Source organism: Crinia signifera, chromosome 19 (assembly GCF_055691185.1).
Source record: "Crinia signifera chromosome 19, ASM5569118v1, whole genome shotgun sequence".
NCBI lineage: Eukaryota > Metazoa > Chordata > Amphibia > Anura > Myobatrachidae > Crinia > Crinia signifera.
The window spans coordinates 7,777,616-7,793,552 of NC_139226.1; the positions used below are offsets into that span (position 1 = coordinate 7,777,616).

General features: G+C 43.7%; 2 protein-coding genes across 2 annotated transcripts in view; one reads left to right on the plus strand and one right to left on the minus strand.

The window, feature by feature from the left end:
• Window positions 1-15,937, plus strand: part of CDA (cytidine deaminase) — a 53,176-nt gene that overhangs the window by 21,409 nt on the left and 15,830 nt on the right. Inside the window, exon 2 of the mRNA XM_083161946.1 lies at window positions 15,041-15,152. Within this exon, the coding sequence (XP_083018072.1) occupies window positions 15,041-15,152 (112 nt within the window). The remainder of the gene's footprint in view (window positions 1-15,040; window positions 15,153-15,937) is intronic.
• LOC146042038 (uncharacterized) lies at window positions 1,887-7,007 on the minus strand. Its single transcript, XM_083161945.1, has 7 exons — window positions 6,751-7,007; window positions 6,572-6,671; window positions 6,247-6,372; window positions 5,907-6,014; window positions 5,488-5,706; window positions 5,252-5,290; window positions 1,887-5,034 (listed from the first exon to the last, which is right to left on the minus strand). Exons 1-7 carry the CDS (start codon window positions 6,754-6,756, stop codon window positions 3,980-3,982), a joined length of 1,653 nt encoding a protein of 550 aa, XP_083018071.1. The 5' UTR covers window positions 6,757-7,007; the 3' UTR covers window positions 1,887-3,979.

Genomic DNA, 15,937 nt, shown 5'->3' on the forward strand with positions numbered 1-15,937 from the left:
ATCTCTCTATAACTATCACACTGCAGCAGCACAAAATATAGCACTCTGTCAGTAGGCCTCTCTCTCTATCTCTCTCTCTCTATCTCTCTCTCTCTATCTATAACTATATCACACTGCAGCAGCACAAAATATAGCACTCTCTGACACTATCTCTCTCTCTATCTCTCTCTATCTCTCTCTATCTCTCTCTATCTCTCTCTATCTCTCTCTCTCTATCTCTCTCTATCTCTCTCTATCTATCTCTATCTATCTCTCTATCTATCTAGCTAATACTAATACAGTGCAGCAGCACAATATCACAGTATGGCACAATTATTGCACAGGATCCAGGAAGCAATCAGCAGCGATCAGGTAAGTATTGCAGCAAGTATTTCTGGTCAGTATGGCGGCAGGGGGGTACGGTGACCGCACTGCACGCTTTCCAGACCGGAATGGCGTCTGCAGTGCAGTCACCGTTAGTTTAAATCTCCCTCCTTGGCTGTGATTGGTCCGTCGGTCCGACGGACCAATCACGGCCTTTGGGGGCGGGCGGGGTGAGGTGGGGTGACACCAGTGTCACCCTTACACCCCGCGGTGATTGGTGCTGTACTTTACAGCACCAATCACCTCTGATCCCGTGTCACCGGCGAACGTTATTCGCCGGTGACACAGGAAAACGCTGTGAATGGCTGTTCACACTGAACAGCCAATCACAGCGATCGCCGACGGGGGGGGCGGCATCGCAGCCCCCCCGGGGCATGCACGGACATGTCTGCTGTCAGGTGACAGGTGACGCGGTGACAGTTTAAATCCATGACGTACATTTACGCCATGTGTCGGGAAGTGCTTCCCGACCATGACGTAAATGTACGTCAAATGTCGGGAAGGGGTTAATGTAACCTGAAAACAGATCATCAGATCTCTCATCAAAATGCCACACCTCATAGATTTTACACACTTTGTACCCCTTTTCTATAGCAAGATTTATCTCCACTGTGCACCATGTACCGGTTAGGGCGCGGTTTTCTGAGTCATGAACACACGGCTCACACTGTCCAGATTCGGCGCATGTGCGGCACAGCGGAAACATTAACTTACCATTCATTTTAACCGGTAAAACTGGAAAGAAAAGGCCTCGCGGAGGATTAATTTTTAATTTAACAAAACCAAAATACTTTGTGACATCATCAAAGTCCTTATAAATGATGCGTGGGTGACGTATAGGATATGTTTTGGTCTTGTTGACAAATGGGTATAGGCTAGTAAAGTCAAAATAGTGTATTTTTTCATCGCACTCTGTCTTGTGATAAAGTTTTATGGCGTTAGTGCGGCCGCCATAAAGACCATCACGAGGATCCAAGGGGTCAGGGATTTCCAAACCTTTCAGAAAAACCTGAAGCTCCTCATCAGTCTCCCTCATTTTCTTCCACTCACACCCCCACATCTCCCTTATCTGAAATCCACACCGTTTAAGGTATTGTATCCTTAACTGTGTCTTGTGCCGCAGTTGACCGTAGGTTGTTTTAGTCAGATTGTTTTCATCATCGGTTTTGTAACAGTTGTCACAACCGTGATAAAAACACCCCTGGAATTCAAAAGCTGTTGGCACGCCGTTAATCACGGCGTAACCATCCAGACTGTATCTACCGACTTTCTTCTCACCACCTTGTAAAGCGTGTCTTATACTCACACCTTCTTTGTGTTCTATGTACATTAACCACTGTATGGCTGGTGTTGAGTAACGCTTCTGGGTCTTGTGATAGTTATCACCCGGTACAAGAGCCAATGTGTTTGCCTGTAAATATTTACAACGATACATAGCCATACAAACCGACGCTAAAGTCGTCAGTTGGAATGGATCAACGTGACGTTTAGCGGCTACATCTTTTTTCTCTGCTGCTATTACAAACTCCTGTTCTGTCATGGCTATAACGGCTGATCTGAAAGCTGCGCACCCTTTTTGCAATATTCTGACATCCTCTTTACAATATCGTATTAATTCTTTTTGAAAATTAAACGCCTTGTGTTTGTTTTTTTCGTACCACTCTGTAACATCAGCGGCCTCCTCAGGCATCATGTGTTGTAGGCCAAAATATTCTATTGAGGGCATGACCCCTATGTAATTTTGGTTATCGGCTGTGTTAAAAAAATGCGGGAAATGACCTTTAACGCCATCAAATCCCATGGCCTTTGGAAATCTGCTCAATTTCATGGGGAGAAAATTGAGAGAGTCTATAAACCTAATCTTCAGATCTTTTATTGTGATACACATTATGTTTCCGCCATTAGAGATGAGGGATACTGTATACCGTTCTTTGATGATCTTGTTCAATACAAAATACGAATCATACCGCCCAGCGTTATGGGCTATGAATGTGTAATGCGCAAATTTTGGTTTCATGAACGTCTTTACAAAATCATCGATACAAGCTTTGCCCTTAAACTCCCAGGATTTCTCACCCATTAATGTGAGAGCGTAACAGTAGTTTGGTATATGTATACCTGTCTCCTGCATGCATTCGAAATCAAAAAAGATGTATTTGGTGGTGGGTTCTTCCGCTTTGATGGGCTGTATGTAACACAAATGATCCGCAAACCCATCAACATATGCCTTGCAAGTAGAACACTTTAGCCCCTGACACTCATGAGACCTGCGACGGTAGAGACAACACCTGTCGCAATAAACATGTTCAAGACAGGATATTTTGCGATCTAAAGCTAAGGATTTGTGCTCCTCTAAACATTCACGCGATCTGCAAAACACCCTACAAACCGAACATCTTAATGCGGAAGCCCCATCATCAGCGCACGCTTGTCTGTGACAAGCCTTACAAAAGAAAAGACAATCGTGGCTATTTTTGCGCTCATAAGTTCGATTACATAAGGAACAGAAATATCTCGATCCGAGAAATGCGCAGATATTAATCAGGCCATAATAGTGTGAATCGTGATATAATACATACAGGGTATCACCGTAGCGCGATTCTGAAGAATAGTAATGCCAAGAACGATTATTATGATATAATATTGTAATTTTTGTTTTTAAGTGTTTTTCAAAAACAACAACGTCGCTAAAGCTGACTGCTTTATCGATCGGTAGGTTCAAATCCTTATGAATTTGAAGCGCCCGATCGTGTATTTCAGCGTCTGTGGCATTACCTTTATCCAGAAGTTTGCAGATCGATGCCGCAAAGCACAAATAATTGTGCGTATTGTTGAAATCATACAGGTGTCTTCTGCGCCTTTCTATAATTAAGCTGTATGGAATGCGTCTAAGGCCGCGACCAGTTAGGGCCCCACCCGCTCTATTTCTAAAAACAGTGATCACAAACCTTAAACCCGTGCCTAATAAGAATTCAGCGTTACTTTGAAGAGTGTTTGTAATTTGATTCAAGAAACTGACAGCGTCTAATGATTCTTGCGGCTTTCGGTGTGAGTAGATGGCGTTGTGTAAACCACCCCCCTCCAATCTTAACTGTACACGATCATTAGGGTCAACACCAACCATGAATTCATCAATCATAACCTGTATAGCGTTGTGTACGGCTTCAACACCCTCTGCAAATGATGTAACTCTTTCCAAATTAACAAATTGAAAATGATTATGATACTCAATAGCTCTGAAATTAGGATGGTGTCGCTCATACCTGTTAACAGCTTCTAAGTACACATCTCGCCGACCTTCACCATTACCGGGTGGCGCACCCCCATCTATGTCATTATGCATGGGCGTTGCGGGGTGTTCAACATTGTCAGGTGACGCAGCGTCACCCGGTAATGGTTGGTCCGGTGATTTGTCAGCCTGTGCACCTGGGGTTGGGGTTGTGCATCGCCCCCTGTGTTGTTTACGCTTTCTCAGCCTGTATATGCATTTTAAAGCCTGTTTTATTTTCGAACGGCGAAATAAGTGTGAGATTTTGCACGGTACATTTGCTTTAATTCTTGGGGCTTTTTTACACACATGTAAATTACGTTTCAACCCATAACCCACCATGCCTAGTCACGGATCCGTTTCAATTATCTCGGCAAAATGATACATGTTCGCTTTAATAAAATCCCTAGTCCTCACGGTCTCTGATATATGATTTGATGTTACATTCATGTACATTTCTACAAGTTCTTTAATGATCTCTGGCTTCTTTTTTGAACCATAAAGCTCATCTTTTATACGGTTCAACATGGTATTGACATTTCTACGCATGTACCCTATATGCTCACGCATCCTCCCCATGACCGCGTAGTATTGTATTTCCGCATCTTGTCCTAATTGTTCCACATTCTGAACCCCATCAACTATGTCTGTCGATACCACGGTCGGCGGGGCATCCGCACCGCCCGATGCGGTTGCCTCGCCGACCGTGGTAAAAACACTGGGTAGTTTTGTGTAATCATCACCCATTACTTTATCAGGGATTCCGGCTACAGATGTTACAGCCTCATCATCATTCTGTGGTGTATCTGAGACTGACTCTTCACTAGGGGTGATAAAAAATGTTTGCCCATTTAAGTCCTCATCATTAGCGGATAATGTAGCTGCAGGCGTGTTACTGACCACGCTTTGCGTTTCTGCAGTATGATGTTCCTGCGTGTCTGAAATTACGATGACATCATCATCCGTCAGCGGCGTGTATCTCTCTCTTGACAGTCGTAAAGTTTTACGAGTCTTCACAGTCTTTGTATTACCGGCAATGTCAATGTCGGATTCAGTAGGTGTTGCAGGTGTTGTAAATGCGTGCGGGTAATCCACATTACTCACGGTTGGCACTGTTTGTAATGCAATTCTTTTTCTCACGGGCCTACCTTCCGAATATTTCAATCTTCTTTTAAGGTCTGATAAATCGGCCTTGTTTTCTTGACCGACTCGACTTTTTGTAATTCTCCGCTTGCTTGGCTTGAAATCGTCGCGCTCGGTGGCCATGATCTCGGCCCTTGATACATCTTCTTGAAGTTGTGGGTCGATCACCGTTTTAGCTGATTCACCCCCATCCATTTCAGCATTGAGTGGTTGAGCAACCCCGGCCGCTGCTATCATTTTTGCGAATCGTCGCGGATCCGCTGTAAATAAAAAATAACAACGTTTTAGTTACACATTCGCGGACACTAAGACAACCGCTTTATAACACCTTCAGACCCGCCTCCCAAAACACCCACCCCATACATGTCGGTTTGCATCTACACAGTCTGTTTAACACCTGTGGTTTCCATTTGTAAAGAACAATGATGAACGCGGTCCTATATAAGAAACTAAATAAATAAACATTACATTACACACCTGAATATTTGCCAGATCTTTCCATCGGCGTGGTTCCTACTGTAATAAAAATCACACCGTTTTAGTTACACATACGCGGCCACAAAGACAGTCGCTTTATAACAACTTCAGACCTCCCAACCCCCACCTTCCTTGTCGGTTTTCATCTACACAGTCTGTTTAATACCTGTGGTTTCCATTTGTAAAGAACAGTGGTAAATGTTGTGCTATATAAGAAACCAAATAAATAAACATACACGGGTATTTGTCAAAGGTTTGCGCCGGCATGGTTCCTTTAAACAATGACCAGAAAGCTTGATCGCTGATCTGGGTTCTTTTTGCTCCTTTAGCCAATGCGCTGTTGGGTTGTTTGGCGTTTGATCCAACACTCGATGTCGGTTCTCTGTATCCGGATGGTCCCGCTTCACACGTATCGGCCCTAGGTACCGTAGGTTCATACCGGCTAGCTATGTCATCTGTAATACATATATTACCAATTAACGACACATTCGCCGACTTGAGAAAAAAAAAAAAACAAAAAAAAAAAAAAAAAAACGTCATTTAAGTCATGATAACAACAACTCCTGTGGACACTATTCATGATTTTGCGACGATATGTAACATTTAACACAAAAACACATTATAAAAACATCACCAGCCAATCGTCAAAATTCACCTTGTATAGCCGGGGTCTGGTATAGCTGTTTATAGTGTTTTGCCGATGGTAAATTCCAGAGATCATCCATTATGTGTTCTGCATCAGATTTCGACATAATCGGCGATACTAACAGAGAACAAATAACACATTAATATCACAGGCTGTATAAAAATGAATATAACAGGATATATATATATATATATATATATATATGAGTGAGAACGTGAGAGTTCGCGCGAGATAGCGTGAGAGAGAGAGAGAGAGAGAGAGAGAGAGAGAGACATATTTTTGGAAATAATAATATATCACATTTTTTTTAACATACATCACATTTTTTTGACGGCTTATGATCACCTACATTTTTGCGATTCGGACAAATCAGAGTATGCTGCGTATGGGTTTTCGAATGTCGTCAGATCCGGACCGACTGTGAAATCCGAACCATATGATCCAACTTCAGATGCGTCATTTGTGACATCTGAAACTGATTTATGGGATTAACAATTTAATAAAAAATAATATATACATAAAAAATAAAATAAAAATTAACACAACAATTTTGTAGAACGAAAAATACAATCAACACGTGTAACATTAATACCAATAGGGCGCTTGATAATTAACACCAACAGAGTAACATTTATAACCACCAACAACAATGTGTCTTTGATCTGTAAACTTACACGTATTTGTCTGCTCATTTGACTGCTGTTGAAAGCTGGGTAAATCTTGAAAGTCTCTGAGACTTATTTTATTTGCATTAATGGTTTTGTATTCCTTTCTCTGTAATAAATAATAATAATAAGTTGAAATAACAATACAATAAGCTATTGTTAAACTATTGTAAATATCATATACACACCTGCATGTTGGTGTTTTGTTGATAGCTTAAGTTCAAAGGTGTTTTCTGCAACAACCACTAGATGGCACTGTTGATAATAAAAGATAACACGATAAGTTTCCATAACGAAATTTGCGTGCACAAAATCACATAAAACTATTAACGCTCTCACAAAAACCTGATCTATGAATACCTCCTGACATTGTATTCTATAGATCGGCCTATAAAAATTAATTACAGGGGATCCAACAATGCTAATGACTAATCCCACCATATCACATGTTTAGCCGGCAGACAGCCATACATGGCAGCATAGCGTGCGGCTTTACACATGAAAATGTAATAACTAGCTCATTATTTAAAACCATTATGTATAATACAATGATACAATATTAAAATGAAGCTATTTATAAGTATCAAAGCCGTAATACCAAAAAAAAACAAAACAAAAAAAAAACTCATCTATGAAACAATCAATAAAAATTAATTACAGGTGATCCAACAATGCTAATGCAGAATCCCTCCATATCACAAGTTTAGTCAGCAGACTGCTCATACCTGGCCGCATTGTGGATAACCAGCTTATAAAATTACACTATAATAACAAAATCACTTTATACAGCCGTTACACATCCGTTATACCGTAATCTGCGATGACTAACACCCCCCACCCTACCACTAAATAAAACATCTTGCTATGTATATTATAAAATATTAAAACTATGCTATTTAGAAATATTGTATATACATATATATATTGTTACTCCATATCACATGTGTAGTCAGCAGCCTGCTCATACCTGGCCGCATTGTGGATAACCAACTTATAAAATTACACTATAATAACAAAATCACTTTATACAGCCGTTACACATCCGTTATACCGTAATCTGCGATGACTAACACCCCCCACCCTACCACTAAATAAAACATCTTGCTATGTATATTATAAAATATTAAAACTATGCTATTTAGAAATATTGTATATACATATATATATTGTTACTCCATATCACATGTGTAGTCAGCAGCCTGCTCATACCTGGCCGCATTGTGGATAACCAACTTATAAAATTACACTATAATAACAAAATCACTTTATACAGCCGTTACACATCCGTTATACCGTAATCTGCGATGACTAACATTAACGAACTGTAAATTGTAATAACACAATATACTGTATTTTTAAAAGCAATATGTATAATGTACAGACCACAAAACATCTTGCTATGTATATTATAAAATATTAAAACTATGCTATTTAGAAATATTGTATATATATATATATATATATATATTTATTTAGAAAATTAATATAGACTCACCCCTCCTTTCTGAAACAAAATCTTCAAGTTTTCTATGAATATTTCTGGAACAAAATCTTCAAGTATTCTCTGAACAGTGTGTGGACAAAAGTTTTCAAGTTCTCTGCCTACAAAATGTGTGGCCTGGTTCCTCATGGAGAACATATATATACACATCAGCCAGTTAGCACATCTGTGTTGCATTTGTTTCATTTGAATATTCATGAGTTGTGTTCCAAAGTTAAAGACTGGCATAACAAATATATAGAATATTACCCAAAACACAGCTGTTTTCAGAATATAGTGCTTGATAAAATAAAACCAAAAATGTGATGTATAAAATACTTATCCTTATTATTAAATAAATGACAGGTATGTTTCAACATCAACAGCCTACATAACACCTATATATACATGTGTATGCTTTTTAATTTAAAATATATACCTTATCCACCACCCCTGTGTAATTTGATTGAGATATATATATATATATATATATATATATATATATATATATATCTGATTTAAATAATATAGCATTTTATCCATATTTTATTCATCACATAATATAATGCTACCATCACATTACACATATATATACTGTATATATATATATATATATATATATATATACTGTATATAGCTATATATATATATATAAATCCTTTATTTATCAGCATTGATAATTTTCAGGGTTAATGTTCAGTTAAATATAATATATAAGTTAATTCTGTAGTCTCTAGCTCCGTCTGGAACTTGCTTGCAACTGCAATACATGGCCACTAGATGCCACTCATGCTCTGTTGCAAAGATTTCATGGCCTTTCTTTGTACTGTCTAAACTAATTAAACGGTTAGCCGTGTGAAAATGTTTTTTTCAGAGGTATGTGCTTTCTAATGAATATAATTGTTACCAGCCCTGCTGTGCTGTCTACGCTAATTGCGTCATACGTAAATGTCAACGTCTTCAAAGACTATGGAATCCGGTGTTTAAAATTACTTTTGAAAATTACAATCATCCGTCATATCTGATGTCTTTCTAAAAGTAACACTATACTTCTCACGCTGTGTGTCTTTAAATTTAAATGCCTACAACATGTCAGGCCCAGACTGAATGGCTCTGTATCTTTAAATGCATAACATATGTATACCCAGACCTCTTTGTTATGTACGCGGATATTTCATTTATTTTAAAAGCAAGAAGGACCTTAGATGCTGTGGAAGTTATCGTGTGGAATATAACTTTTTATTTTTATTTTATTTATTTTTGATACACGGTTGGTCAGCCACATCGTTGTAGCGCTTTTGGCTCGTTCTAAGGTAAGTGTTATTATAGTTGGTAATGAACTGCCTGTATTATTCACTGTGAAAGATCTATGAGCTATACCAAATCACATTGCCCTTTTAAATTTATTTTTCAAAGCTTTATAATATTTATCAAAGCCGCAAAAACTCCCCGGCTTTAATACGTTATAATACCTGGCTTTCAGCCGGCTGTTTTGATGATCGGCGTTGCGCGACATCCTACACAAATCAAATTTGATATAAAACAAGATCTACATTTCTACGAATTATATATCTGTTGTATACCATATTTTTCTAACAACTTTTTTAGCATTATGTTTAGAAATTCTTCCAGCTGGTTAAGATAACATTAAGCGAGCTTTATATATGTGTTATTTCACATAGTCAATATCAGTGTATGAAGTTACAGCCTCAAACCAATTATATTTTAATACGGGGGTTAATATTATTTATACCACTTTGATATCAAACGTGATACGATCATATCAAGTTTGATATCAAAGTGGTATAAATGGGGGCGTGGACAACCTGTATAAAAGGGGCGTGGACCTGTCAAAACCAATTAGTTTGAAGAAAAAGTGTGCCTTATCTACTAGAGGGAGTGGGAGGCAGAGTGTGAAAGGGAGAGACCAAGGGTGACAAGGAGAGGCAGAGGGTGACAGGGAGAGGTAGAGTGTGACAGGGAGAGGCAGAGGAGGCAGAGTGTGACAGGGAGAGGCAGAGGAGGCAGTGTGACAGGGAGAGGCAGAGGAGGCAGAGTGTGACAGGGAGCGACAGTGGGTGACAGGTAGAGGTAGAATGTGACAAGGAGAGGCAGAGTGGAACAGGGAGAGGCAGAGTGTGACAGAGAGAGGCAGAGGGTGACTGGGAGAGGCAGGGGGCAGAGGGTGACAGGGGGAGGCAGAGGGTGACAGGGAGAGGTGGGGGCAGAGGGTGACAGGGGGAGGCAGAGGGTGACAGGGAGAGGCGGGGGGGGCAGAGAGTGACAGGGAGAGGCAGGAGGAGCAGAGGGTGACAGAAAGAGGCGGGGGGCAGAGAGTGACAGGGAGAGGCAGAGGGTGACAGGGAGAGGCAGAGTGTGACAGAGAGAGGCAGAGGGTGACAGGGAGAGGCAGGGGGCAGAGGGTGACAGGGGAAGGCAGAGGGTGACAGGGAGAGGCGGGGGGCAGAGGGTGACAGGGGGAGGCAGAGGGTGACAGGGAGAGGCGGGGGGCAGAGGGTGACAGGGAGAGGCAGGGGGCAGAGGGTGACAGGGAGAGGCGGGGGGCAGAGGTTGACAGGGGGAGGCAGAGGGTGACAGGGAGAGGCGGGGGGGCAGAGAGTGACAGGGAGAGGCAGGGGGAGCAGAGGGTGACAGGGAGAGGCAGGGGGCAGAGGGTGGCAGGGGGAGGCAGAGGGTGACAGGGAGAGGCAGCAGGTGACAGGGAGAGGTAGAGGGTGACAGGGAGAGGCAGAGGGTGACATGGAGAGGCAGAGGGTGACAGGGAGAGGCAGAGGGTGACAGGGAGAGGCGGGGGGGCAGAGAGTAAAAGGGAGAGGCAGGGGGAGCAGAGGGTGACAGGGAGAGGCAGGGGGCAGAGGGTGGCAGGGGGAGGCAGAGGGTGACAGGGAGAGGCAGTGGGTTACTAATATCCATTGCATACTAATACTCTATACCAGTGGGCGTTTGTTTCCCTTCTCTTTCTTTTTATCTAAATAGTTATATAGAGAAACAGGCTAAATGATAATGACCTGCTGGATATAGCATCTGGGTGGGAGCAGTACAGGTGTGAGTAGTATGGGTGGGAGCAGTACAGGTGTGAGTAGTATGGGTGGGAGCAGTACAGGTGTGAGTAGTATGTGTGGGAGCAGTACAGGTGTGAGTAGTATGGGTGGGAGCAGTACAGGTGTGAGTAGTATGTGTGGGAGCAGTACAGGTGAGAGTAGTATGGGTGAGAGCAGTACAGATGTGCATAGTATGGGTAGATGGGAGCAGTACAGGTGAGAGTAGTACAGGTGAGAGTACTGTAGTATGGGTAGATGGAAGCAGTACAGGTGTGAGTAGTATCAATGGTAATAATTATATAGCTAAAGAACAATAAGTGAAATGTGCAGTTTACGTACTTATTCCGTAACCTGCGTACCCTTTATTCCTAGCTACGTGCGAACAAAACGTAGTGCAGCGTAGCGTACCTTTTCCGTGTATTGTACACAATAAATCAGTTACAGTAATTGGAAATCCCTTCGCAGTACTTAGTCTCTAATCTGCGAATACCTTTTAAGGACAATGTCCGTAATATACGCTATCGCTAGATGCGAATAATAGACGAGACCACGATATAACAAGTGCGGAGATAGATTCTCCAAAATAGTGTATTTAGTCCCTAGTGGACAAAAGGGGGTTACAGAAAGAAGAAATACAGGATAACACGTGATACACTGGCCCTTATTCTGGTTGGTGCGGTATTATCCGCGTGCGTTCGTGCCGGCGATGTTTTGTGTCTGCGCATGTGCAGAGGCGTCTCTGCGCATGTGCGAGCCGGACGCACGGCCACATTCCGCATGAAATGTGTACACTACGAACAGGGGGTGGAGAGGGGTGTGAAGGGCTGTTTGGGCTCATTACCATATGTTTACACCCCGCGTTTCATGGGCGTTCCCATGCAAACACTGGGCGTACGTATGGTAATGCGGCCGTGACGCACGTGTAGGGGGCGGACATATGACATTGCCGGATGTCAGCTGCCCGCCCAGATCCCTGCTTTTGCACGGAGAAATGCCCGTGTGGTCTGAGGTTGCGGGAGCTGGCGGACCACTCGGCCTTGCATTCGATGTTCTGCGACCATCGAATGATGGGGGAGGTTCCCTGAGATGGAGGAGGTGTATTTGTGAGAAATACAAGTGCGGTCCGTTCGGACAGCTTCTTACCGCGTACGGACGGAGTTGGCGATCCGTATGGAAGGCGGGGTTTAGGATGCACGGTGCTGGCCGCATATTCGGATCCGGCCGCACCGATCAGAATAAGGGCCATTGTCCTTAACAATACTAATACAAGTCAAATACTACTAGGGGAAAGATAAACAATTACAGAATACAATCAGCCAACAATACAATAAAAGAAAGCACAGGGAATGCAACCGTTTACCGTCTCAAATATGCGCAGCGCAGTCCGGTCGGAGCTCGCTATATTCAGATTGAACTATAGCCCGGTCAATGGTGAGGGATAGGAGCAGTGCCGAAGTGACAGAGGCAGCCCAGGGTTAGCTATCTTATAGGGTCAGAAGGGGGAGGTCAAAGGCCATTCCTATTGGTCAGGGTTCGAATGTCCAGTCCTCAGTGATTGGGGCAAAGTATTACACCTGGTTTGGATTGGTGCAGGGCGAGTGAACTTTGGTGTTCTTTGTGTGTTGGCATCGTCGTCGGGGGTCGTAAACAGCAACAAGAACCGGTTATATCTAGATTTGCTTGTCTCACACAGTTTAGCAGAAATAGTCCTTGAAATATAGATTTTGTCCGTAATTATCGGACCATGTGAGTTGCGAAAACTTCGCAACGACCGGAGTACTGCGCATAAGAAACGGAACGTAACGGTACCAAACATTATACAGACAGAAGTGTGTAATGCTGATTAAACTATGTGTAGTGCTCTAAACCTTTAATTAACTATATTTTATTTGGTGTAAGTATGGTATTATGAATTTATGTGTAATAGTATGGCTGCGCTTCTGGTCCACTTTGTCACACAGACTCGGGTATGTATACTTTATTTGCGCAACTCTGCGAACCAAAATGGCGGCCATACTATCCTAAAATGGCGTGTGTGCAACTCGACTTTAACAGTAGTATGGGTGAGAGCAGTACAGGTGAGAGTAGTATGAGTGAGAGCAGTACAGATGTGCATAGTATGGGTAGATGGGAGCAGTACAGGAGAAAGTAATATGGGTGGGACTAGTACAGGTGTGTGTAGTATGGGTGGGAGCAGTACAGGTGTGTGTAGTATGGGTGGGAGCAGTACAGGTGTGAGTAGTATGTGTGGGAGCAGTACAGGTGAGAGTAGTATGGGTGGGAGCAGTACAGATGTGCATAGTATGGGTAGATGGGAGCAGTACAGGTGGAAGTAATATGGGTAGGGGCAGTACAGGTGTGAGTAGTATGGGTGGGAGCAGTACAGGTGTGAGTAGTATGGGTGGGAGCAGTACAGGTGTTAGTATGGGTAGGAGCAGTACAGGTGTGAGTAGTATGGGTGGGAGCAGTACAGGTGTGAGTAGTATGAGTGGGAGCAGTACAGGTGTGAGTAGTATGGGTGGGAGCAGTACAGGTGTGAGTAGTATGGGTGGGAGCAGTACAGGTGTGAGTAGTATGTGTGGGAGCCGTACAGGTGAGAGTAGTATGGGTGGGAGCAGTACAGGTGTGAGTAGTATGGGTGGGAGCAGTACAGGTGTGAGTAGTATGGGTGGGAGCAGTACAGGTGTGAGTAGTATGGGTGGGAGCAGTACAGGTGTGAGTATTATTGGAGACTGTGGTGAGACAGCAGGGGTGTGGCAGGGATTGCCATACTGTATGTGGGGGGATGCAGTTAAAATCCCGGCGGTCGGGATCCCGGCATTCAGAATCCCGACGCCGGAATCCCGACCGCCAAAATCCCGACACATTCTCCCTCTGTGGGTGTCCACCACACCCCTGGAGGGAGAATAAATGAGTGTGCCGAGCGTAGCGAGGCACCGGGCCCGCTGCGTGGCGAGCGCAGCGAGCCCGCAAGGGGGGGCGATCCACGTCCCCCCCCTTGTCGGGATTTTGGCTGTCGGGATTCCGGCGTCGGGATTCTGAACGCCGGGATCCCGACCGCCGGGATTCAGTACTGAATCCTATGTGGGTAATGTCTCGGAAGAAGCCTTGTAGGCAGATGAAAGTTGTATGGGTAGAAGCAGTACAGGCGTGAGTAGTACAGGTAAGAGTAGTATGGGTAGACGGGAGCAGTACAGGTGAGAGTAGTATGGGTGGGAGTAGTAGAGGTGACAGTAGTACAGGTGAGAGTAGTATGGGTGGGAGTAGTACAGGTGAGAATAGTACAGGTGAGAGTAGTATGGGTAGATGGAAGCAGTACAGGTGAGAGTAGTATGGGTGGGACTAGTACAGGTGAGAGTAGTATGGGTAGATGGAAGCAGTACAGGTGAGAGTAGTACAGGTGAGAGCAGTACAGGTGAGAGTAGTATGGGTGGGAGTAGTACAGGTGAGAGTAGTACAGGTAAGAATAGTATGGGTAGATGGAAGCAGTACAGGTGAGAGTAGTATGGGTGGGAGTAGTACAGGTGAGAGTAGTACAGGTTAGAGTAGTATGGGTAGATGGGAGCAGTACAGGTGAGAGTAATATGGGTGGGAGCAGTACAGGTGAGAGTAGTATGGGTGGATGGAAGCAGTACAGGTGAGAGTAGTACGGGTAGATGGGAGCAGTACAGGTGAGAGTAGTATGGGTAGATGGGAGCAGTACAGGTGAGAGTAGTACGGGTAGATGGAAGCAGTATAGGTGTGAGCATTATTGGAGACTGTGGAGGCACTGCCCGGGGTGTGGCAGGGATTACCATAGGTGGGTAAGGTCTCTGGAGAAGGTGAGAGATAAACAGTGAAGGTGATGTGGAAGCATTATCCCTCATCCCTTCTCCTGTGCAGGATGTGCAGATACCAGCTAGGATGATGAGTCTTCCTCTGACTGTCTCCATACAGGTTGCAACGTAGAGAACGCCTGCTACACCCTGGGAATATGCGCGGAGCGTACCGCCATACAGAAGGCCGTGTCTGAGGGCTGTAAGGAGTTTGTTGGCATTGCCATTGCCAGGTGGGTGCCTGTTTAATAGCCGATTATAAGTAACGGAGCCTGTATTTCTTCTAATGACACAAAATACAGTTACTGACGCAGCGAAACAGGATCACATGGAGATGACATCACAAGCACTGATGACATCAGGGGATTATATTCCAATGCTGACCAACCCTATAGAAATATGAAACAATTCCAAATATGCGTATTATATACCGGGGTGGGGTACAGCTCACAGACAATGTCTAGCTAAAAAGGTTGACATGTGAAAAGGTTGACATGTGTTTCTTTTAAAAATTGTGAAAAACTCTTAAGTTGAACTTTCCGCGCCTCAACCTTTTTTTTATGTTGACCTTTTGATGTTGATCTATTGACACTGTAAAAGTTCAATCACTTCCCGGGCAGGAGGGGGCCGTCCAGTTGAGCACGCCCACAGAGTGTTGAAAATATGCCCCGCAGGTCACGCCCCACCCCATGAGGCGACGCCCCCTTCCGCGCACATGGAAGTACACAATACACAATATTGGGCGGCACGGGCCAAGTAGATGACTCAGGCTCTCATAAAGCAGTATAGGCCCTTCGTACTATCCCCAGGTGGAGTATAACATATTGTCCCAGGTGTGGCAGCCATATCTAGCCGGCCGAGGCCTAGTGTACGGACCACAATTTCCTAGAAAGGAGCTTTCTATTAAAAGTGATTGACTTTATTTTGTATATGCTCATCGCCTAGGCAAATGCAGTGGTGGGTGGGGGGAAGGGGGGGGGGGTGGTCCAGCTGCTTGGAACCCTTGTCCCCCGATGAA

What these genes read in the sequence shown, in the direction of transcription:
- LOC146042038 (XM_083161945.1), bottom strand. An exon ending in AAATGAGCAGACAAATACGT is followed by an intron (nt 6,373 to 6,571) that starts GTAAGTTTACAG and finishes CCCATAAATCAG; the next exon opens with TTTCAGATGTCACAAATGAC. An exon ending in AACCTTTGACAAATACCCGT is followed by an intron (nt 5,291 to 5,487) that starts GTATGTTTATTT and finishes TTTTTATTACAG; the next exon opens with TAGGAACCACGCCGATGGAA.